Below are 26,005 nucleotides of genomic sequence, written 5' to 3'. Positions count from 1 at the left end.
AGACACCAGTGGTCTCCCCGCTGTGTCAGTTAAATGTCAGTGCCAGCGACCAACAAAGTCGCCGGTACAGACATTTAACTTAGCATAAATAACTTACTATAACTTCGGACACAATGCTGCCCTCTGTTGGTTTTACATTAAGTAGCATATGCTTGAAATCCAAAGTTATTCTGCTACTCGGTGTAAAACCAACAGAGGGCAGCATTCTGTCCGAAGATATATTAGCCATATGTGGCAGTGTGTTCATTTTCATTTATTAATTATTTAAATAAAATATATCCCCATGATCCGCTGGTCTCCCCGCTGCAACAGTTAAATGTCCGCACTCGCGGACATTAATTTTGTCGAACTTCCAAACTCTTTTTTTCTATTTATTTTGGGGTTTTTTTGTATTAAACTGTTAGACGAAAGGATCATGGGAATAAATGCAAATGAGCTCACGGCCCCATATGGCTTATATATCTTTGGACAGAATGCTGCCCTCTGTTGGTTTTACATTAAGTAGCATATGTTTGAAATCCAAAGTTATTCTGCTACTCGACGTAAAACCAACAGAGGGCAGCATTCTGTCCAAAGATATATTAGCCATAGTCTAACAGTTTAATACAAAAAAAAACCCTAAATAAATAGAAAAAAAGAGTTTGGAAGTTCGACAAAATTAATGTCCGCGAGTGCGGACATTTAACTGTTGCAGCGGGGAGACCAGCGGATCATGGAAATATATTTTATTTAAATAATTAATAAATGAAAATGAACACATTGCCACATATGGCTAATATATCTTCGGACAGAATGCTGCCCTCTGTTGGTTTTACGTTGAGTAGCAGAATAACTTTGGATTTCAAACATATGCTACTTAATGTAAAACCAACAGAGGGCAGCATTCTGTCCAAAGATATATAAGTCATATGGGGCCGTGAGCTCATTTGCATTTATTCCCATGATCCTTTCGTCTAACAGTTTAATACAAAAAAACCCAAAATAAATAGAAAAAAAGAGTTTGTAAATTCGACAAAATTAATGTCCGTGAGTGCGGACATTTAACTGTTGCAGTGGGGAGACCAGCGGATCATGGAAATATATTTTATTTAAATAATTAATAAATGAAAATTAACACACTGCCACATATGGCTAATATAGCATCGGACAGAATGCTGCCCTCTGTTGGTTTTACACTGAGTAGCAGAATATTCTGCCCCAGAATATATTAGCTATATATGGTACTGTGATCATTGGTCGACAGCAGGAGGCCCCCTGCTGGCGACCAATGGAGTTGCTGATACACACATTTAAAGTACTGGCGCCAGAGCTGCGTTAACCCCGTATTAACCCCTTAACCGGAAAAAACGAAGAAAAAACGAATATTCGCCCGAAGAGAAGACAGGAACGGGCGAATATTCGCGGAATACGAAGATTTTTTTTTCCCCGAAGACGAGCACGAAGACGAACACGAAGAGCCCCCTGGTGCCCAAGTCTAGTAATTAACCCATTGCAACCCGCGAACTCTGGCACCGGCTGGAAAAGAGAGCTTACCAGCTATAACATGAAGAGTTCACGGTGTCGCCTGGATAGTACTCTTTGGCTTTCCACGAGCAAGGACAGGCATCTGGGTTAAAACATTCATCTCCATGCTTCACAAGCCTGCCGAAGCAAGACAGAGACGGTCAGAAGAATGGCGTTCGTTCAATGGAAATTGGGGTAAAAACCGGGATAAATCACTTTTCTCCTCTTTTCTCCTCTCCACGTCTAAAGCGGTCATATATATATATATATATATATATATATATATATATATATATATATATATATGAAGAATTTTTGAAGATTCATAGGACCGAACATATTTGAACCCAATATTTAAAAATATACAGAAAAGACCAGCGTAAACAATCTAAAACGTTTTTAGAATAATAGGCAATTTTTGCAAATAACAAAACTAATTTTTTTTTTTTATTAATCTGTTCACAGAAGCATAGAACTTTCTGGCATGTCGGCCCCATTCGGCCCGTGACAAGTCTGCAAAAAATGTTTATTAGTCATTAAAATGTCGATACCCCCTTCCCGTTATCTCATCTCTGTAGCTCGTGTCAATTCTACCAATACAGCTCGTCTTAGTATCGAAATTCTTTTTTTTTGTTTTAACTTTATTTAACATCCTCCGTGTTAAATAAAGTTAAAAAAACTTTATTTAACATCCTCCGTGTTAAATAAAGTTAAAAAAAACCAACAATGTTTTAATTTAAGTCCCGTACGGGGCCCCTGTTACCATGGCGCCCTGTGCGGCCGCACAGGTCGCACACCCCTAAGGCCGGCCCTGACCGGATTCCTGGGCTATTGTCAAGCAAAATTACTCACTTAGAATCATTTAGAAATCAAACCTTTTTTATATCTGGTAGTAAATTAAAAAGTGATGACTTCCAAGGAATCTGTCTAAGCTTCTTACCGTAACATCTGATCCCGTAAACCACCTTTGGTAAACACACTTACGAGACGGGTTTGGGGGAAAAAGAGTTAAAAGCCGTAACAAAAATGTATTCTTTTCTACTTTAGTGATTTATTATTATTTACTTACTGTTTAGTTTTTTCCCCCAAAAACAATTACGTATATCATATCCGAACATACACAACAAAATACCCCAAGCCCTGTATTTTTAACCCTTGCCGTTTCATCATGGAGAGCAAGAGAAACGAGGCCCCAGGCCACAGAGTTTCTTTTGGGTTTGAAATGAAGTCTACGACATAAAAGAAGTATTCACCAACCCTTTGGGGCAGACGCAGCCGGAAATGCAGGGCATGTGGGCTGATGTTGTCATGTTTAGTAGTTGGTTCTCGCAGGTCCTCTCCTGACTCAGTTCTAAGTCTTCTTCTGGATTGCTGCAATTATAATATATCTGTCCAGCAGGGCAATTATGTACTATTGGGAAGGAATAAGAGAAAGGGACGATAAGCCAGAATGGGACAGTCAGATAGCGATAGACGTATTTAACTTTTTTAAACGTCACTTTATTGCTCTGACTTTACTGCAGAGAGGTATTTATCTTTGACCCCCCCCTCCACTGTCCTTACTTCCAGGAGTTGGGATATGATGTCATATCGCAACTCCCTGCTTTTAAGTGAAGTGTGGCACGAAGGCAAAGCCCTCCTACTCAACCAAGCCCTCCGTAGTGTTAATGGGATGCTCTCGACGATATATCATGTAAAGTTTTTTAATATACGTGTAAAGTTGTTTTATTCCGATTCTTACCATCAGAAGAGCTGTCACAGCTCATTGTTCCATCTTTACAATGACTGAAAACAATAAAATGCAAAATTAGCAGGTGATTGACGTCAGCCAATGTGTAAAAAAAATGTCAAACTCAAATCTTAGTCGGTGACCAATAATAACAAAAATACACCAATACCCACCAATACCCCTGCCAGCTCTTCCGGCAGCATTTTAGATCATAAATAGCTAAATTCTACAACTGTTACAACTCGTTATGATTAATAAAATGCACGCAGAATCCTTGGGTTTAAATACTCAGAACAGAAAGATATTTTGGCGCGCTCGATGGAATCTTTCTGCTCTGGTTATTCAGTCTACTTCTCCTCCGAAGCCATGATGAGCATCACGGTGGAATGTGCTGAGATGACCAGATCCAAGAGCGTCTGGCAGCCAATTTAGACCTCATTAGAACTATAGTTGTGGTCACAGTGCCGCAATACTTTTCCCGTATTTTTTTCTGAGCCAAATGCTCCTTTTTCTACGGCTTTCTCATGATTCATTTTCTTGCGTTATATCCCCAGCCCTTCAAAGTTCTTTAATACACGTTTTTTGCCTTTAAAATGCATCTGCCCCATTGCATTATATAAATAATTTCATCATAACTCCAGCAGATGCCCCTCAATAGCACGTAGCCCTTGCTATAAATCCTACCGGACCTTAAAAATATTGAGCGGACCTTACCACGTGCCAAAGGAGGTCATTACATTTTCCCCAGGATGATAATCTATTCCTTGGTAATAGCAGGGGCACTCGTGTCTGCAAAGAAGGGTTAAAAAAAAGTGTTATTATTGTGTGTGACATAAAATCCACATACATAAAAACAAAGCCCCGCAGTTGGCTCGATAATAATCACTATCCTGACTATATTTTTATAGTCTTTCGTAAAATTGTTTGAAAAGTTTATTCTTAGTACCTTTGGACACATCTTCCCGAGGTGGCTTCTAAATACTTTCCCTTGGGGCAGGCGCAGCCTTCCACGCAGTCCTCGGCGCAGGCCTCCGCCACGGACAGAGAGTGGCAGGTCTGGCCACACGTGGAGACGCAAGTGCCGTACTCCATTGTCTCCTCGCATACAATCTCTATGAAGCGTAATGTTAAGAAAAAAATGTAAGAAATAGAAAAAAAAACACCTTTTGATTAATTAGATTAATTATACCTTTTTAATGCCAACTTTTAAAGAAAATACCTGTCTAGGGAATTTAAAGAGAATTAATTTAGTCCAGCTGAGCCTCAACATTTTTTAATACATGTAGACAATTTTTCCGACAATAAGCAGTGTTTTTATTACTGATGAGGTCATAATTTTAACGGAGCGTACATACCGCAGTCTGAGACGAGGGGCCTGAAGTTGATGGTGACCCCGAAGCGGCGGCACTGATGGGCGTAGTGTGCCAACGCCGAGCATAGGCAGGCCTGGCCGCATTTACAGGTGTCCCTGCGGCACTGATCATAATACGACACGGGGCTCAGGTACGGGTGGCAGGAGGCAAACAAGTCCTTGGTCAGGATGCTGCAGCTTTCGGAGGCGTAAGAGGCTGCGCCCCCCAAAAAATATAAATATTAATAAATAATATGTACATTTAAAAAAATATATATATATAAAAAATATAAAATATCAGTACACAGAATATTTTGGAAAATCCTCTTAATCCTATTGTATTTTGTAACTTCGGTGTTTATTCATGTTTTATGTAGGTGGTAGGGGGAATTATTTGTGAAAATGAAAAAAATTGTGGTTTCCCCTCTCACTCGGAGTCCCCAAATTGCCCCTGGAATAATGAGTTGCCTAGAAATCGCGATATTAAAATGATTTAAACCATGAAGGAGAATTGAGAGAATATCGACATTACTGGGATGTTGATAATTATGTTTTTACTGATTGTAGCAAAACTGTAACGTCTCACCAGCCTGCAAATGAACGTCGCAAGGATCCAGCGGGGAAGTGAAATAGTCGGACGCGCAGGCCGAGGACACCTTCCAAGCGTTGCCAAAGAGCTGCGGGGTACTTTCAGGTATCCCAACGGGAGATCTTTAGTTTTGAACATGGAATTAAAAAAAAAAAAAAAAAACAGTCACTATTAGCCTAGAACTTCCAATTCTAAGTGGGCAAAAATATTATAAATTCGACATAAGAACAAAAACCACCCAAAAACTGCAAAACCTCAAATAACATGGCCTTAAAGTATTTTAAAATAAAATACAACTCTCCCTCCCTCTCTCTCTCTCTCTCTCTCTCTCTCTCTCTCTCTCTCCCTCTCTCCTTCTCTCTCCTTCCCTCTCCCTCTCTCTCCCTCTCTCTCTCTCTCTTCCCCCTCTCTCTCTCTCCCTCTCCCTCTCTCCCTCTCTCTCCCTCTCCCTCCCTCTCTCTCTCTCCCTCCCGCTCCCTCCCTCTCTCTCCCCCCTCTCTTTCCCCCCTTTCTCTCTCTTTCCCCCTCTCTCTCTCTCCCTCTATATATATATATATATTATATATATATATTTATATCTATCCTATATTATAACCTTATTTAGATCCAACTCGCGATATTGAAGACCTACAGAAAATCATCCTCCGTATTTCCGTTGAAGGTCCCACACAACCCAATGGTGTCATCTTTCCACCTTCCATCCAGCTGGAGATAGAGTCTTAGACCATTCCTGTCATATAGAAGCTCTAACCCGACGCGCGTCTTCACTTGAACAAAGACGGACGACAGCTTCCTGATCTCAAAATTATCTGTAAAATAAAAAAAAAAAACTTAAAAATGATTGATTATTAATAACGCAAACTGTGATAATTAACAATTTTATTTAACTTTCATTCTTAAATGAAAATTCCAAAATGAATAAAACAAATACTAAAATTAAATTAAATGGGGAGTTTCGTCTGGGATTCTAAAAAGTTAAATTAATATAAAAAAATATATATTTTAATATAATATATATTTTGGGTCATATGACGTACCATCTGTGTACGGAAGATTGATTTTATATTGGTCAAGCTTCAAGACGTCTCCGGAATGAGTCAAAGTCACCTGCCTCCTCGGGTCCTGGTTAAGAATGAGGTTTATCGACAGAATGCAGGATCCATCTTGGTTCTAGAAAAAAAAATTATAATGAAAAAAATGACATTTTCACCCTACAAGATGAAAATGTGTGAAAAAGTAGTATTCTCCTACGGGAATGTTGCATTAATTAGAAAAATATATATTTTTTTTTTTATTATCCATTTTGATTAAAATCAGCAAAAATGTGGGGTAACTCATTATTGTAACGTAAGTCAAAAAACACAAATATCACCTTCTTCTCTCAAGAATTCTTCACAGGTTATAAGGCGAGATTTTTCTGCTAAATAACTAAAATAAATCTTCTTTATGCTTTTTTAGTTATTACAGTTTTATATAAAAATGTAATAGATTTTTTATTTAAAAAAAATAATTTTTCATACAAAAATGTTTTATACAATTTTTTTTTTCATTAAAACTAGAGATATTTTTAAAAGAAGAAAAAGTTAAAGAAATAAAAGTTATATTTTGTAGTATTTTTATTCCAGGTCTATGGGGAACATTTTTTCTCTGTCTTTTTTCTAACATTCTATCAGTTTACGAGTGAATTCTTATCCTTCCCGAGGGACATTTATTTCCAAACACTCCAAGGGTAAGAGATTCCGTTTCAATGAGGACATCCTTGATTTTTAAGCAGATAAATTGTTTTCAAACATTTTCTTTGTTGTTTATTATTTTTACTATTAAAATAGTTTTAATTAATATTATTATTTAGACGTTAAATGTATTGTACATTCCGGCTCCTATAAAGGTTTAATAATAACCTAAAGAAAAAACTAACTAATGAATACAGAAAGGACATTTAGGATGTATTTGGACTTTTTCTTTGTAAGCTTTATTTTAAATAAAAAAACTTTGTTTCAATTAAAAACAAAACAGATTTTTAAAGATCTGTAAACATTAAGACTCCCCTTGCAATCAATGAAATGTTTTTTTTATTTTGTTTCACATATTTGGATGTTATTTATTATAGTTATTCACTCTAAAATAAAATATACTTTTAGATTATTGTAAACAATATCTAATGTCACCAAAATTTAAAAAAGTTTTAAATTGACTTGCTCAACTCTTTTGGGAGGCCATTCATGGATTACTAAAGTAATTGCATTTTTAAAAAAAGATAATTATTATTTGTCAATATTTCAAATTCAGGAAACGACGTAACAATTGGTTATTAAAATTTAAAAATTACTATTTGTCTGGCAATCCATGATTTTAATTTCAAAATGGCGGCCAATAATGATTTTAGTGGCTTTTCATCAAGTTCAAAATGGCGGCCAATAATAAATAATTATTTTATTGGCTAGTCATCAATTTCTTAATAATCAAGGATATGAAACACATAATCTTATCTCGGTTTCAAGCCACATTCTGACATGCTGGGAAGTCTAACTCATTGTTTGACTCGCCCATCCATGAGAACCTTGGATTGTCCCACCGCAATACACCCAGAAGGTGTTGAAAAGTCCTCAGCGTTCCAGAACTTCCCGCCGTCACTTGTCATAGTTACAAATAATCAGTAAACAAGGTTTCTACCCGTTATTTACTTTATCCTATGGTGTAAAGACAGACACAACACTTTTATCATCAATTGCTTGTGACAAGAAGAAATTCTAGATGACAATAATTCTCTGTTCTCATGAATCGATTCTTTCATACATCTGCCTCGGGCCATTCTAAGCAGGTGTTTTCACATGAGCCGCTGTCTTTCGTACTGAGCGTTTGACAAAAAAACATTCCTATCTTCAAAACCCTTCTCATCTCGGGGAAACTACAAAAGACACTGATGAGGACACATGAAACCCCGATAAGGTTAAGCTGGACTGATTGCTCCTCCGATTCACTTTCCAGAAAGCGTTTCAGCGAAATTTCACATAATTCCGAAGCCACTTATAGCCCGATGACATTTTGTGTCACCGCGTCCAAAAAGGGATCACTAGAAGCTTTGTGATGGAACCTAAAACAGCTTTCAGGTTCCTGGGGTTATTTGATGTTTTCATTCTGGTACAATTGTGGCCGCGCTCAACGTTCCGAGCCAAGAACTCTGATGCCCGACGAAGACTTTCATGGTCTGAAAAAAAACCTCTTCTGAAGAACTATACGATAAATCGAGTAAAGACTGAACTCGACACAATCCTTCATCGCCGTGCCGGTCAAGAATGAGATGGTGAAGGCCTTAAATGCATATTGTTAGGAGGTACAGAAAAGATAAGGACTGAAAATTAGGCAATAGACGTTCTTACTGGTTATTAACCCCTTAAGGACAACGGGCAGTCCCTAAACCCGTTGAAAACAATGCATTTTGAGCCTGTACATGTAGAGGCTTTGTCATTAAGGGGTTAATAACCTTGAGTGACAAAGGAAGAAGGTGTCGAAACGATCGACAAGAACCCAGTATTGACCACCAAAACCGGCCAAGTGAAAAATTACCGTTCACCGAATTATATAAAGAACCTTACTAACAAACTTAAATTTCAGAGATAAAAACGAATTAAAGTACGCTAAAAGAAATAATATTACCACCGATAACATCTTAACCACCTATGATGGAAAAAAAAAATTTCTGTTCTTTTTTTTATTTTGTGGAAACATTACATCATTATATTTATTGATTTTTTACAACCTCAACCATTGGGTAAAGATACATTTTATCGTAACATTACGCAATGTTAATATTAGATAATATATATATATATATATATATATATACATTACAATGAAGTCTTACCGGTCCACACAGGCTGTTCTGGAGGGTAACGGTAAATACTCCTGATGAAATACTTTTAGCTAAAATATATTGGCACGGAGCTTGGAAGGAGTATTTGCGTCCGTCAAATGTTCTGATGTGAAGATCTCCTGTGACGGAACATTCAGCTACAAAACAAAGACGTACATTATTATAGGATAATCACATTAGTACATTGACTAACAATTACATGTTGTGGGAGGAATACAAGTGGAACAGCCTCCCAGCAGAAGTGGTAGAGGGTAATACAGTGAGGGTATTAAACATGCATGGGATAGACATACGGCTCCTGAATCTAAGACGAGACCAACGACTGATTAAGAGTCCTTTTATAACTCACCCGGACAGACAATCTCAGTGCAATTCCATTTTCCTCCAGTGCATGTGCTAGGGATGGAAAGCACATGGTTTAGTGAATAAATCCCTAAGATACGATTCCTCTAAAATAACTATGGGTAGCAAAGCATCATGGGAATAGTTGCCAAGCTGGAAGGGAACCTGATAAAATGTAAATAATATTTTCACAAAGTTTCACTAATTTATTGTTTGTTAATAAATGTGTCTCATTTTTATTTCTTTTTTTTCTGTTCATTATTATTCTTGAAAAACTGGAAAAAAATGTGTTTTATTTATGTGATTATTTTCCCCAGTTTTGTTATAAACCCCCATGATTTGCACCATATAAAGAAAAATTCGAGTTTTGTTTTAAATGGTGCTTTACATACAAAAGCAAAATAAAGGTGACATTTTAAATACATAAAAGTCGTGGCGCGGTATTTCAGCATTTTTCACCCAATTATCTCACCAGTTGTTGCACTGATCCTGCACCACAGACCCGGCCTGATGCGCGGCTCCGTGAAACTCGCAGGGACACTCCTGAGGTTTGACGCACGCATCATTTTCAAAAATTAAACCTGTAAAATATTAAATAGAGACGGCGAGTAGATAGATGAGTCCGCTGATGTCAATAGGAAGTCCCGCTGACCTCAGTGGACAGGGTCGATAGCCCCAAGTGGTAGGAGGAGAAGTGGGCGGGGAGTGGGCGTGTCTCAACACCACTCCCGCGACCCAGAGATTTTCCGCAGTGACCCGGAGACCCAGAGAAGCTCCGATTTACCCGGAATCTCCGAGTGAAAACCGCAGAGTTCCCAGGTATATCTCCTCAATCTAAGTGGAGACCAAGGACTTATTAAGGTTTGAGTATTTGCAGAAGGGCAAATTGGGTCTAAGTTTCTAGGCTTCCATTCACCACCAATGGGGCATTTTTCTGAAGGGTGTTCAACACCAATAGCTCACCTCAAAGAGGTTTGGAAGGGTAACTCTCACAAGCCCAACATGGAGGAATCTTCTCCCCAAAGGTGACAGGAGTAGATCGCCGTAACCATGGCTAACCCATCACGGTTGACATAAAAGGCTCAGAAATAAATGTTCATACCTTCTGGACAGTAGCATCCATCCACACAGGCCATTTGGCTGTCGATGCACGGCTTGGTCTGCTGACAGTTGCTGGGACAGCAGTTAATGCACTCGCTGTAAACCAAATCGCTTCCGCACGCGACTTCTGTAAAGAGCAAAATGCAGACGCTTAGAACTCCGAGGGAAACCGTGACTATTCCGTGTTTGGCCGATATTTCACAGATTCGTTTCATGAAACACAGGTGAGAAAAATGGCATCTTATCCTGCACTCTTTACAGTCTATTATATTGCGTGACATACAAGGCAGCTATTGTGTAGGAACTGTCAAAGTAATTAGGTTGGAGCCACCAAGACACATCCCGTTTTAGACAAGTTTGACCCTTTCTGGTGCCTGTAGGGGTCTGCATTACACCCCTCTTGGTCAGAACCAAAATAAAACACCTGCCTGAAAGATTTTATTCCACATATTTACTTAAAAATTAAAGAATTTATTTTTTACAAACATAAGGCGGAACATGTTTTTGTATCGTGAATGCCACGTACCACACTGCTTATGTATTGCCCTCCAGTCCAGCAGGGGGTGCCCGGCGTGGGCGCACGCTCTGGCATATTCCGTCACAGCTCTGCACCAGGTCGCCACATCCACCTCGGACCTTAAAAACACAACCATTAACTTATCTGATGGCAGACATCCATTGAAACCAAGGCGGAGCCCCATCTACTAGATGTCTTACTGTCTTTACATAAAAACGGAGAGGACAACCTGGGCTGAGCCCTTTACCATTTTTTTGCTTTACACGTGCCTAAATATTTGACTTCACCATGCTAAATTGGCGTGGCCGTTTCCTTGCTCCGCAGTACTTACATGCACAAATCACTCGCGCAGCTGGCCGCGAAAGGCAGGGGACTCACGGACTCGTGACAGCTTTGAAATGGTGAATTGAACAGCAAACTACACAAAGAATAGGCCATCTGGAGAAAAAAATCAAAGAGATAATACATGGGTAGCCAGTTTAATACAAATATGTGACAAGAGTAACAGTTAGCTTCTTTGCTGCACCCTCTTCGTTCAGAACGCGAGGGCGTCATGTCATAACCCAACGCTGCGCCTATAGCGGTCGCTTGACGAAAGGAAGTAATACTTCGCACTGTGTGCCGGCTGAGCACTGGTGTAAATGGACCAATTACAACAGATCTCAGAGATTGCCCCAAGAGACCCCCTTAGATCTACCACCCCAGAATATGCCACTAGAAGTGTCTCGATGCAATACCATTTCGTCTTTCATCTGGTAGCCATGTGACCCCAGACCCCAGAGGCCATGTCTACATAGCTCATTGGGAAACGTGTCTCTCTCCAAATATAATAGATGACATCATTCAGCATTAATGAGAAATATCACGATGATCTCATACCGATTTTACATGATGGCTCTGCTTCAAACATGGCGGCTCATAGGATGAGATGACCTTCTCTGTTGACTCTTCATGGGGAATACTCTCTCTCCAGCTATTTACAAACTCTTCAATATTTTCTGTTGGCTTTCCTAGAAAAAAGAATGTATTTTATTTTTTTATTTTTTTTATTTGGATTTAGTTTGGATTGGACAAGAGGATTGGTTACAACGTATGGAAAAAAATAAAGAAATAGAATTCTAAAAATAATTTCAAATTTTGTCGAGTTTTGACTGAAACTCACCATAACTGGTCACAAGATCATCCTGTAGGATCCCGTTGTTGTTGCCGCAGAGTCCTTGGGTTTTTCCAACATAGTCTGGACTCATTTTAATATAAACCGAAGAATTTCCGTCCCATGCCAGGTTAAACACATACTGTTGTCTAATGATCACATATCCGGAGATTTTCTGTATTTGCAAACTCCCGACTGTATAAGGCAATTGTATCCTAAACAGAAATGTATAAAAATCAGTATCAACAGGACAAGCTAAAGCACCGGGGCATTAGTGCCATTAAATAGTGTCTTATTGAAATATTAGCCCCATAAATTCACCAGGAACGACACTTTTTCCCCATTAAATCAGCATATACTAAATAGGGTCAACTTGGCCAAGAAAAAAAACATATCATAAGCATGTTTCTAGTATTGGTTATTTTATAAAGACACTAAGGAAGGTTTATTCACTAAGACGCAAAGATAAACTATTGAGTTATGTACAACCCATGTTGAGATAAAAACGTGCTTGTCATTTAGTGTTGCGCAACTTTTTGAACCAAGTTGGATCGCCATTGCTCAGGCTGATGGCATGTTGCTTCGTAAATCAGATTATTTTGGAGGGTTTCAGTGTATTTTTCATGCTAATAAAAGAATTACCAGAGCAGTATGGAAACCCGAGATTGGTCTGGAACCTTGAAGAATAGATTTGGATATAGAGCTATAAACCGGTATTACCTGATATTGTTGTGCAGAACCTTTTGATTTTGAAGCTTTATCTCTCCATCTCCAACAAAATATAAACTGACCGAGCGTCTACATGAATAAGGAAAGGAGTGGCAAGCGGGGTCATTGTGCACCTAAATATAAGGGAAAAAAAGAAGGCTTATATATATATATATATATATATATATATATATATATATATATATTTTATATATATGTGTTAAACCATAAAACATTAAACATTAAAATGTTCACAGACGCATACAGATATATTTGAGGAACAGTCCTAGGGTCGCTGAACGAATGAGCAGATTTTCAGGGTTTTTTACCCCAGACTTAGGGTGATTTAGGCTGACGTCTTCGGAATTCTGTAGAATTCATCTGGTATCTCACCTGTATTGAAAAACTTTGCTCGTCTGGTTCATTTTGCCGTAACAAGTCATAAGTGAACCTTCCGGGGTAAAAAAAATAAGCTCCATCAAACGTTTCAAAATGATATTGTGCCCACGTTCGACATATACTGTCTCTCTCAGTGCCGGTGTTGTATACTAAAAAAAAGGACAAATATATCAATGTTATATAAGAAAGTAAAGCAATTAAGGTTTTCTCATAAAGGTCATTTTTTTTATATATGTACCTATCTGACATTGTGATCCAGATGCATTATACCGACTGCAGTCACAAAGTCTCCTTTGGACACATTCACCTCCGTTGAAACAAGGAAAGCCTTCTAAAAAGAACACAGACAGGAGTTCTCATTGTTAATCATCATAGGAATAGCTTTCAGGTTCTGACCAATGGCATGGATTAAGGGATATTGTTTATTATTATAAGGATTAAGTATTTTGCTCTCTATATATTTTGGCCTTTACAGCTGCAGACTGACATTGAGCACAAAACTCACCACAAGTCTTTACTTATATGTAATGCAAGAGATATTTGGATACAGTTACTGATACAGATGCATTGTTTCCAATAATTTGACCTTTTGTGTAAATTGACTTTGTTATTTGAGACATAGTTTCAGACATACATTGTGGAATCACCAATATATTGGATTAATATATTTTTTTAAATAAAACATATTTGTTAAGTGATAGATTGTAACCTAGGTTCCACGAAACAAAGTCCCAATGGTTTCCATGGTGACTGCTCCAACATTTAGAATTTTGCCCAAGAGAACCAAGAGAAAATGTATTGTTCTTCATGTCAAAATGTCTTAGTGAGATTATGTTTCCTTTTCTTAGGGTCCGAGGGAAAATTCCTTGAAAGGTGGGTCACTTTATTACCGCACCTGGCTCGGCAGGTGCGCTCGCAGTCCCCCCGACCTCGTAGTTTGATGGCAAATATTTTTAGCCAACAAGGACAGGACGGTGCTGGTGGTTTTTCAGAAGCGTTTGAACTATCATGTCATCCATGAAAAAGATTTCATTAAACCAATTTAAACCCAAATTAATGGAGTTTTTATTTCAGAGTCACCGGTTTTATAGATCATTGAGAGGTTAGATCATCTATTAATTAAATTTGTAATTAAATTTTCATGGAAATTATCCCAGAATGACATTACATTTTATTTATAGATCCTTGTAAGATTTCATAACGGAAGGGAAAACGAACAACAATATTAAGAAGAAGGGGGCCCTGTCCTTGTGAGCTTACAATCTAAACACATTTTATATGAATATTGTATACATCAGATAATGAGTGCATAATAATAATAATAATAATAATAATAATAATGTTAGGTGAAGAACTCATAGATTTTGCATTTCTGAAAAAAAAAAAATTATTTTATTATTTTTACATAAAAAAATCATTTAATTTAAAATGTAAAAGAAGAAAAATGTTTGTCTAGAGAAAGAAAAGTAAAAGTCACTAATGTTTCTTTATTAGAAGAAATTTATAAATGACCACAAAGTATTAATAATTCTATTTGTAACATTTAAAAAAACAATGTTTCCATTAAATAATCTAAGTTCATGCATTGGGGTTATATACTTTTAACATTTTTCATCAAAATTGGTCTTTCTGAATAAATTCCATTACAGACCAATGGGTCCAACTATTTGTTAGCTCCACCCATTTTTCATTATACCCAGCCCATTTCTGCCTTAGCCCATCCCTTTCTACTTATACCCCACCCCTAACGGAGACAAGCTGCGTGTAATAAGTACCCCGGGTCTTACCACACTTGGCTTTTTGTATCCTCCTTTCCAGCTGAGAAATTAAAGTTGGTTGGAATTTTAGGTCTGACGTTCCTAATTCCTAAAAGTAGAGAAACATTAAAAAAATATTAACACAATATTAACCTAAAATTTTAAAAAATTGCTATTATTTATATCACAGTACACATATTGCTAAAATTCCAGCCAAATTTTAAAATCAGTCGGCTCAGTCCCAAATTTAGAGGTTTTTTTTCTTTCTTTTCTTGTTTCACTTTATCTTTCTATTGTTTCTGTGATTTTTTTTTTCTTTTTCTCTGCTCTCCGCCGGCTTTCGTCCCTCAAGGATAAATGGGAAATCAGAGAAGCCGTCTATAATCCCCGACAAAACTCCCGACTTCCAAAGGAGGCATTTTTTCCCGAGTAATCTTTGGATCTTAGACAAATTTGTAATGGACTTAATCCAACGCTCGAAGCTTGTGCTACCACTTAAAAATCAAAGGCGCCCGATCCGGGCTCACACAGATACTCCTTATCTGATCGTCTTTCTAGAAATGCAGCAAGAAGCAGCAAATTCACTAAGACCACAGAATGGAATAACATTTTAAAAAATGTATTATATTTATATATGATTTTTTATTTTATATTAATATTTTTTTCGATATATATATATATATATATATTATTATTATTATTTCTTGATTTATTTAGCACCATCAAATTCTGCAACTTACAAAACTACCCTCTTATTTTTAAAAATCATGAAAAATTATACTTATTTTTCTTATCAGAAAAAAAAAAAATTCTCTATATTCTATATATAGAATATTCTATATATTGAAAAAAAATTGCTATATATATTACACTAAATCCCTGAAACTTATGTTATTATTTATCAATGCGTAATGGGTCATGTTGATAAAAAATCCTAAATATTTAGCAACCGACAAAACATCAACTTTTCATGGAACTTTATTATTTTTAAATATTGACGAACCAAATTTATTGAAATACTTGGTTATTTACTCGTGTCAATCGGCAGTCTTTTAGTTTAAACAAGTATATTTTTTGGCAAAATAACCAAGGTTGCCAAGTATTGCAATTTAAAGTAGCCTGAGAGACGCAGCTACACCTATAATTATAATAACTAGTAAACTGTGACCTCTTTGAGCACCTGGGGTCATAATTGCTAAAAACCTCTCGGTTACCCGGTTTGAGAGTATTTCCTTCCATATTATAAAGGAACGTAGTCTCCCATCTGCCTCCATGTGAAAGTCGCGGATATATTCTTGCCAGCAAACATATAATTAGTGATTAACAGCTTGGATCCTTTGAGATCTGATCTGTCTCTGGATACATTGTAACAACAATGAGATCTAAGGCGCTATTAAGGTTTACGGCGCTCGCCTCGGAGCATGTGGGGCAGGTAGACCTATGGTCCATTCTCTGTCTGCTGGAGGGCCACCACGTGGGGGTTTAATAGTAGAGACATGAAGGGACAGGTGATTCTTTCATTTGATTTCTAGATTCCTACAGATATTTCAAACAATACGTAGAAACAGCCAAAGAAACATAGAATCTGCCGGCAGATCGGCCCCATTCGGCCCGTCTAGTTGCCCATTTCTTCTGCTCTAAAGACTCAAACCTTAATCAGTCGTTGGTCTCGTCTTCAGGAGCCGTATGTCTATCCCATGCATGTTTAATACCCTTACTGTATTACCCTCTACCACTTCTGCTGGGAGGCTGTTCCACTTATCTGCCACCCCCTCAGTATTGTGTACTAAGAAGGGGACTTCATGCACAAATGTGCTAATATTTCTCTATTGAAGTCTATCATGTAACGCACGTTGATGTCCAGTCGTGCCTCAATTTGCACGCAGCCACATGTTGGACATTGATGCTCTCTAGAGAGTTACCGTTCCCTTCTGGAAGGACCGAGCGCATGTTCGTGTTACTGTTATCCCTGGGTGAACTGGGTCTGGGACTCGAAACCAGTACGGGGGGTTCATGCACCCACTGGCAATCTTTCCATTCTCGTGATGTGAGAAGTCTTTATAGTTTGATATTAGTTGCTCTTCAGCACTTAAAGTAAGAAGGTAACGCGAGACTCAACATGCAAAGCTTGGAACACGGAGCTCGAGTCAAAATCATCATACGTGATAACACAGCATCCGTCGTAACGTTCTGTACTAAGAATGATTATTCTTCCCAAGGCTGGACCGATGATAAAAAGGGGGCCCTGGCCCTTTAAGGCCAGCGTCCGCCTGAAGATGTAAGTGCGGCTGACGTTTATATCCAATCGGTATATAGAAATATATATATAGAAATTATCTAATATATAATTGTAATAAATCAGCCCTAAATGAAACTAAATATTATCCTTTATATTGTAACAACGTTAATGTAATTTGTTTTAATTTAACCATTTATAAGGTTCTAATTTCAAGTTCCAAAGTTAACAGGACCCTAGAATTTCTTTGTCGGAGACTTTAAGGGTCCCGTCGTTTCTGCGCGCCGTGGTCTCTAGTAATTCGAAGTATCTGATTGCAGTCCGCGTGATTGTCAGTTCCACAAAAGCACACAACAAAAATAAGCCAAACGCACAAAACGCAAAGGGCTTGAAACGGAATCCCTTCTCCTTCCCCTCCTTTCAGGGCTCCGAACTCCAAGTGGAAGAACTGACTTTAGTGTCTTGAATCCTAGACCAGCAGTGGCTGCAACGTATTGTCGGATCCTATGAAGGACTGCAACTCCTATGACGCTCAATCAGCCACGGCCTCCAATATGTACCACATTGGTCAAGTCAAATATAGATTTATGCTGAGATGGGGAAGGAGGGGAGGCTTAAGGACACTTGGAAGGCATGATCAGGTCACTAGAGCCCAGGCTTTCCACCCAAAAATAAGACTATAGATAGGCTGTGTGTCTATAGCTGCTATTCTAGCAATAACCTCATATATCCATAGGTTTAAATATGCTTGGGTGGGCATATGGTGGTGGATAAGTGGACCAGCCTCCCAGCAGAAGTGGTAGGGGCTAATACAGAGGGGAATCTAAGACGAGACCAACGACCGATTAAGGTTTGAGTCTTTACAGCAGGAAAAACGGACGACTAGACGCGGGGGCCGAATGGGGCCGATCTGTTTCTATTATTGTACTAAGTGGCTTCAAAACCTATTATATTCCACTGAAGGTTTAACCTTTTAGATGGGAAATAAAAAATCTAATGGCAGAAGGAGATGGGGTACAATGCCATAGGAACTGCCCCAAGAGGTAAGAAGCAAGGATTCATATAAGAGACTGTAGGGGACATAATGCGGGTGGCATCAAAAATTATCTCGCTCAAGCCCACCACTGCCTAGGTAGACCACCCTAAAACTTCATGAGCCAGAATGGGATAGACATATTCACACAAAGCACAAATGGTCCAGAAAAAGATAAGAATTAACGTTATCGGATTAGAAAAGTGAGTTAAAACCGGAGGTAATGATAGGGAATTGGTAGCCGAGAACAAATACAGCTGGTAGCTCTGAATAATAAGAAAGAAATAAAACTAAAATAAGATACAAAATGACATTTTAGACAAGAACACAAACTGGCCAGAGGGGCAATTAATTTACAGACGTGCAGCCTGATCCCAGGAACCCCATTAATATTTCTCGTTAAAGTCTCGGCGGATTGTGTTCTCCCGGGTCCGCTATTACCCTTCACTTAATGCATTTTTGATTGGATGAGCTTCATATCCATTTCCAAAAAAACAAAATATTTTGGGATTTCTTCCAGCTTTCTCTCCCATAGCGATAGCCTCTTCCAGGAGATAAGAAATGTCAACATGCCCAAACTAAAAGAAAGATGAAAGGGCGTCCGAAGAGGAAGAGGGCGAAGCTCTTAAGATGGCACGGGGCGGCAGATTGGCGACGTTCCTGACTCTAATTGACTAACCACTAAAATAAAAGCCTCCGGTTTCTTACGAGGGCAAACGGATCCAGACGGCGAGGCATTAGCGTGAAACACTGTATGAATAGACCCCTAGTTCGCTTAATTTGAGCAATTTGCTTGATTCTTCTTATGGATGTTTTGCAAGAAAGTATCAAGGATTTTATTCTACTCTGAGAAGGGGGGGAAGCGGGGCGCACTTTAGATGCCCCCAGTTTGAACTCAGCTGCCAGCGGTTGTGGAATTCATTACTCATTGAGTTGGCTTAGAGCTTTCTCAGTTTGGACCGTCGTCTTTTCAAACAGCCAAGACCTCCACGGGGGCCACCAAATGACGAGAGCTCAAAGAAAGTGTTACACATCGTATATTACACTCCATAAGGGGTTTGTACAACTGGAGCCCCCAAAAGGTTTCCTGATACAATATATATAATATATACAGTATATATACCCCAGAAGGATAAAGACTTTCTCTCTGGAGGTTTATGATACAAGAAGCCCCTCTAAGGAGGAGGACACAAAACAGCTTTTTTCTCTTCTTTTTTATTGATATTGCCAACATTATAATATCCCAAATGTTAACTTCTTCCTCCTCTGACCTGTTGCTTTGAGAATTGCAGCCTGATAATTTAATTTAACTCTTTCATGACAAAGCCTGTACATGTACGGTCTCACACTGCATTGTTTTTGAAAGGGTTTAAGGACAACCCATTGTCCCTAAGGGGTTAATATAGAGGAAAAGCATTGGTGTATCGCAAAGACATGCGATACACCAAGAAAAAGCATCATTTTGGGATCCCAAAGTTCCTCTCACCTGTCACACAGGTGGTGCTTCTCCTAGCGTAATCAGTCTGGACTTTGCCATCATGGCATTACAACTTATTCAGTTCCAGATATTTAACATTAGAGCGTAAATAATGCTAGGAATTGGCATATTCACAGTTCATTCTGGAATGGGGGGCTTCTCTTGTATATAAAAGATACAAGAAATATTAAATTTACAGGCTTGAAATGGGTGAAAAGCTTCAAAGCTGGCAGTTCAGGGCAAGGAGTTGCTGTTCACCTTGGTCACCTCTAGGTGGCGACCTTTGCTATTGCAATATATCATGGCAAACAGCGCAGCATTAATACAGAAAGGTTGTAAATGTTAAATATTACTGTTACTTAAATTAACCCTTCCATTTGCTACTCTCCAGTACACACTGGCCTCTTTCTGATTGGCAATTAAAATATGCTGAACCAATAAAAATGATGACACGTCAGAGGGAAAGGTCTGTCTCTCCGCAATACAAATTTTGTAAAATGTGTTTGTGTTAATGGTGCTGGGTTAAAAATACACTTAGCCACTTAGTAATCACTTTGCTACCTATACCGATAGTGAGCTATAGGTTGGGTTTTGTTACATAAGCTTTGGGGACCTCAGTGGCCTCTTCTTCAGATGGAATGGCTGAGGTTTGCCCAATAAAAGCTATCAAGAGAAAGATCATTGTCAACCATCAGAGCATCAGAAAAAGTGCGCAACTCAACACAGAGTAAAGGTGGGACAATATCAGGATACCGATATTAACCCTATCTGTACCCTGAAATGAATTGACCACCAACATAGTAGATGGCCAAGAATGAGACTGACGCTTTCTTATAGTCTACAGTACAGCGCTACTGAATATAATGGCACTATATAATAAATAAATAATAATCCTACATTTTCAATTGCAAGATATCTAATGCATGTTTACATATTAGTTGAACAGCCTCCCAGCAGAAGTGGTAGAGGGTAATACAGCGAGGGTATTAAACATGCATGGGATAGACATACGGCTCCTGAATCTAAGAAGAGACCAACGACTGATTAAGGTTTGAGTCGTTACAGCAGGACAAACGGGCGACTAGACGGGGGCTGAAGGGGGCCGATCTGCCGGCGGGTTCTGTATGGCAGCAATGACCTTAACTTCCTGTTCTCAGAATTTGCATAAATTAATCCTTCCTATCCCCACCCCTTCGGTGAACGACGATTGGTTTTAAAAAAGGCTTAGAATGGGAAGAGGAGAGGGAAGTTCGGAAAAAGTGAACAAATTTTATTTTGCAGAATTTGCCATCAACTGCCACTGAATTCCGCTCCAATCACCGATGTTTGTAACATTAATCAGTTAAGGAAAAAAGACAGGAGCAACAAGCAAAGATATTCAGATAAAGTATCAGCGTTTACCAAGTACATCAAAAAATGTTTAGTTCTAACATAAAATGTATCATTTTTGCAGATAATTATTTGGAAGTAACGGGTTAGAGAAAGCATTCCGCAATTGGATTATTTCATGCCAAAAGCATTTTGCATTTTGCTTAATTACATTGTGGTCCATTTTAAAAATATTTTGTATGTTTTTACGTTGGTCGTTATGAAATTTTAGCGCATAAAACACACTAACCCATTAACTATCAAAACAAATACAATTTAAGATAAAATGTATACATTTCCCCTAACCCAGAAGAGAAAGACTCACAAAAGCTGAAACTTTAAAACTAAATGATTCTATTTTCTGTTCTAAACATACATTTTTTGTCCAATCTCTAAATAAAAGATAAAATCCCCCCAAAAATAATGTATTTGAATTCATTGATTTTATAGATACTGATTCTTAGTTTTAAATAAAAAAGCACTCCCGCCCCCCAAATGTTTTTTGAATGTAGGTGGAATCAAGAAAAAAAAAAAGCCTTCTCTACACAATAGAACTCTTGTATCTTTCTTGTTACATAAATCCTGAGCGGTTTTAATCTAATAAAACACCGGCTAATCTAATGTAATACACGAGTATACATCGAATGATCCCAGATAACGTTAAATCGTTCTTTTCACCCCCCCCCCCAAGGAAAACTTGTCTTGCAAGCTGGACCTTTGTGGGATTCCGCGTTCAGCTTTGCTAAACCCCAGGCACGTTAACCTATAGATTTGGTGTCAGACTCGGTGGCTAAGTCTCCGTACCTGATTTCCTTCCGAAGCGGTATCTTCTTTCTGAAGTATTCCACCTCTGTTGTTACTGGGGAAGGAAATGAACAAGGCTTGGTTTGTTCTGTTATAGTAATCCCTACCTTTCTGTTCAAGCAGAACACATTCTACGCGAGACACAAAGGCCTCGGAGCTTTACGTGATTTCAAACATAAGAAAGTTGCGTCCACGTCTGCGGATTGTTGAACTAAAAGCAGATATACAAAGTCTGGCTATTTTTATTTTTTTTTAAAAACCCATAATATTTTTTTTTTTACCCAAAAAAAGTAAGACAGGTTTCAAAAAAATTAAGTTCAAATAAATTTCCGTAAGACCAACATCAGTACGATGTTATGTACCTTTTCCGAGGTTTTCTGTGTTTTTATAATGTGATTATAACCCCGTTGTTTATAAATAAAGGTAAGATATGGGTTTGTAATTTTAAGGGTTAATAACGATTAAAAAAAACAGCTTGGTTTCCACGGTTGCGTGGCTTTTGTCGGGCGTTAGCGAAATGTGTTCAGGTATGAATGAATCGTGTAATTTATGTTTGTAAACATTCTGATACATTTTAGCAGCTGAACAAGAGAAGATTCCGTCCTCCGACGTATTTAAGGTGCTAGAAAGGTTTATATGGAACCGATGTATCCTAAGCGATCTTCCTTAAAATAAACGACATTTATCATGTTTTATAGAAATTTCAGAGTTGTTTTATTTACTATAAATAGGAACTGTCTGAATTGCCAGAATTATAAAAAAAAATCGAAAATCACAGTCAGTTGACGCCCCAGTTGACGTACATTTTGATGGCGCTTCTCAAACTCTAGCGTTCTATCGAGACGCAGTTTCAACACATCTACCCCCCCCCAGCCTCTAAAACCCCATCGCTCCTTAAAGGTATGTTTTGAGAGAGTGCACTCACCTCACCACGGCGCGGCCGGTGGCCGAGAAGGAGTCGGTTGTGCCGGCGGCCGACAGAGCTGTAACACAAGAAATATATTTATTATTTTAGACAATGTGGTTTTTAAAAGTTCCAAAAAGACGAAATATTTGAAAAAAATCTGAATTTTTTTTTAGATTTTATCGTTGAGAAAGCGTTAATGCTTTTTGGAGGTTTTGCCATAAATAATACGTTTTTTATATATATATATATACAATGTCTGCTTCTACTCTGTACCTAAAACCTGCAAGGGGTCTCCGTGCGTCTCGTATCCTTCGTTAGAGGTCACGGGCAGTCGGAGTGGAAAAAGATGTAAGAAGAGGATGAAAGTCCTAAGTAAGGGATGCTCACCTGGTAGGATCCAGATAAAATGCAGGAGGACGCTGAGTGGAGTTTCTGGGTTTGTGATTTGAAGCTCCATCCGTCTTCGCTTCTGTTTCAGCCCTGAGATTGAGGAGTGCGCTGCTCTTTACAAGCGCCAGGTACACATCTCAGAGATGAACTCCTCCGGCCAGGTAGGATGCAGTACTGCGCCTCTCTCTCTCTCGCTCGCCAATGCTTTGGGCTTACATTACAAGGCAGGGCTAGGATTTCAGCTCCAATCCCCACCATGCCTTTTTTTTTTTTTGCCCCCCCCCCGGGGGCTTTATTGAAAAGCAAAAAGGAGTAGCCCGAGAAAAAAAAAAAACCTTCTTAATTAATCCAATAAAGATAAAACTGGTTTGACGATTTGGGGAGACACCGGGGCTGTCGGGGGGGGGGGGGTTTGAGGACCAAGAATGGCGTTTAGCAAAAAATTTAATATTTTTAAGTTATGTTTGGTTATTACAACTTTTAGCGTTCACTAAACTGGTGCAGGACCTTCAGGTGAGCTTATTGGGGCAATTATTGACCCCCAAAAGTTGCCCCCTTTTGAGCATCGGAGTAGGGAAATCTACAGAACATCATTTGTTTTTGTGTTATTATTTGTGAACTAAATAATAGAATGATGATAAAAGCAAGGAGACGAAACAGCTAAATTATTAAAATATAAAAAAATGAACAATTTTCAGCGGCTGCTAAACAGATAGATCCTATGGGTTGTGTGACGTTGATGAACGTGAAAGGAATCGAGAAGAACAGATGGGTTCTCTGACCACATAATTGACCGAGCTGACTTCCTTCCAATTCTCCATCAGAAACATGAACTTGGGATAACGAAGACTTTGGGGGAAAAAACCTCATATTGAATGGAATTGGTTGAAACTGGTGAGGTTATGGGGTCTGTCAATGTCACTGTGTACATCCTTGGACCACTTGACACAAACCTCCGTCCCATTCTTCAACCAAGCCACATTGATTGACATTAGCTGCAAAAGTCATGAAAAAAACAGAAAACTGGGAAAAATATTAGTTCCATACAACCCATGACAATGATTCTTTTTCCAAACATTTGGGTAAAATTTCTAGAAGAAAAATAGGTGTTTGATGTGCTTTTGGTTAGTGTTCTATCCATGGTTAACGTTAAGCAAGTTAAATATCTATTTTTTTCAGGACTAATTCAAAGAAAAGTTATTACAAATGTAAAAAAAAAATGTACAAATTGTTCTGCTGTAATTCCCAAGCATTTCCAAAGTCCTTCGGTCTGATCTTTGACCTTTCCCTTTGGTTGGGTTACAAGCCGTGGGGTATCGGATATCCTATAACAGAAATTGTAAAAAAAAAACCAAAAAAAAAACCCCAGCCACCCGCAAGACTTTCTAAAGGAGTTTTATGAAAAGGCCTCTATTTTTAATGCTTTTCTAAGTCTGTTAACAGAAAGTCATTAAAAATATCTTTTACGGCGAGGATTACATTTCTTTATCCACGTTACTGGTGGTTACTTATTACAGTGAATCACTAAAGACACAACAATACCATACGCTGTTTGACTGTAAAATTAAAGAAAATAATAATAAATGAAGGGGGTTGTTGGGGATTTCTGCATACCAGGACACGGGATCGAAAATCCTCATTATTGAGAAAAGTAGAAGGCGCCGAGCAGACAATTTACCGGACTGATAGCAATTGTCCGGGGGGGGGTAAGAGGGTAATTGGTCTAATCCCCCTAGGTGTTCCCCACAAGGTGGCAAATGCGGATGGCACTCAACCCTGACTAGTGATGGCATTTATACACCAAGAGTTCAACTATAAAACGTATTTATTGATCCATAAACATGCAGGGCGCAGGACACTGCGAGGACAGAGAAAGCAGCAGCATCCAACGCGTTTCACACCTAGTGAGCTTGTTAGATTTCAAGATTTTGGCTACTGACGCAGGTTTTTTTAACTTTTTTTTTTTTACCGTGTTTCATTTACAGTTCTATATCCAGCCACCTGTTATCTAAAATAGCAGGGGCTTTAGGCAGCATTCACACCCTGACTGGGTCCGTTCTGTGCATCCTTTAGGGGGTTGTATTGAGTCACTTTTTGGTAATAGAGCGTTGAACAATTTAACCAAAAGACTATGGGTCTCAAGCTCCCTCTTAAGCTTCCATTGGACGGTACCTGGGTTGCTGAGGTTGTTACTTTTTTGTAAACATCCCACCAAATATTATTTTATTTTTTAAAACACATTTTTAAAAACTAAATATTTTGCCGAGCTTAATGACCTTTCAAGTATGTGGCTTTGGCAAGTAGACCTTATTATTTTTAACAAGCCAAAGAACCCTTTATCAAATCCATTTCAGCGTGTATTGTGCATGGCCAAGGAGTGTGTCTTATTAACTCCGAAAGGACATTCCTTTCTGTCATCTCCAAGAGGACTTTAATGCAAAAGAGCTCTAAAAAACAGCTGCTACTACGGATCAGGTCAACAGCACATGAATCCTGCCCCCTGGTGGAGATACCTGGGAAGTGCATCTGTTCATTAAAATGTGTGAATGCCCAATGTTTTAAATTACCTAATAATAATTATAATAATAATAACAATAACAATAATAATAATAATAATATATTGGGACTTATTTACTAAGTGTGGGTTTGCTGGAAAATTGGAATTTCAACTCTTAAGACGGTAAACCCCAGCCTGTCCTAGCAACACCTGTAACTAACATCTAAATAAAACAAAATAGCTCCTCTTTGGCCATTTGGGATGTTGGTC

The 26,005-nt window shown here is 38.4% G+C and overlaps 1 protein-coding gene across 1 annotated transcript in view; it reads right to left on the bottom strand.

The window, feature by feature from the left end:
• LOC149275703 (otogelin-like) overlaps positions 1-23,305 on the bottom strand; it is a 63,119-nt gene extending 39,814 nt beyond the window's left edge. Inside the window, exons 1-24 of the mRNA XM_089504406.1 lie at positions 23,236-23,305; positions 22,867-22,924; positions 16,946-17,111; positions 15,054-15,132; positions 13,505-13,597; positions 13,261-13,415; positions 12,880-13,001; positions 12,169-12,374; positions 11,886-12,016; positions 11,338-11,444; positions 11,016-11,125; positions 10,491-10,616; positions 9,861-9,969; positions 9,396-9,442; positions 9,038-9,183; positions 6,210-6,342; positions 5,804-5,981; positions 5,170-5,294; positions 4,588-4,800; positions 4,179-4,344; positions 3,947-4,021; positions 3,245-3,288; positions 2,761-2,914; positions 1,534-1,641 (exon numbers count right to left, since the gene is read on the bottom strand). Coding sequence (XP_089360532.1) covers positions 1,534-1,641; positions 2,761-2,914; positions 3,245-3,288; positions 3,947-4,021; positions 4,179-4,344; positions 4,588-4,800; positions 5,170-5,294; positions 5,804-5,981; positions 6,210-6,342; positions 9,038-9,183; positions 9,396-9,442; positions 9,861-9,969; positions 10,491-10,616; positions 11,016-11,125; positions 11,338-11,444; positions 11,886-12,016; positions 12,169-12,374; positions 12,880-13,001; positions 13,261-13,415; positions 13,505-13,597; positions 15,054-15,132; positions 16,946-17,111; positions 22,867-22,924; positions 23,236-23,305 — 2,921 coding nt within the window. The remainder of the gene's footprint in view (positions 1-1,533; positions 1,642-2,760; positions 2,915-3,244; positions 3,289-3,946; positions 4,022-4,178; positions 4,345-4,587; positions 4,801-5,169; positions 5,295-5,803; positions 5,982-6,209; positions 6,343-9,037; positions 9,184-9,395; positions 9,443-9,860; positions 9,970-10,490; positions 10,617-11,015; positions 11,126-11,337; positions 11,445-11,885; positions 12,017-12,168; positions 12,375-12,879; positions 13,002-13,260; positions 13,416-13,504; positions 13,598-15,053; positions 15,133-16,945; positions 17,112-22,866; positions 22,925-23,235) is intronic.
• Positions 23,306-26,005: the final 2,700 nt, after the last annotated feature.

The sequence above is a fragment of the Sceloporus occidentalis genome, unplaced genomic scaffold (genome assembly GCF_023333645.1).
Source record: "Sceloporus occidentalis isolate IW3139 unplaced genomic scaffold, rSceOcc1.0.p SCAF_270, whole genome shotgun sequence".
Classification (NCBI taxonomy): domain Eukaryota; kingdom Metazoa; phylum Chordata; class Lepidosauria; order Squamata; family Phrynosomatidae; genus Sceloporus; species Sceloporus occidentalis.
Note: the sequence above shows the minus strand (reverse complement) of the source record. Positions and strands in the feature narration are given on the sequence as shown.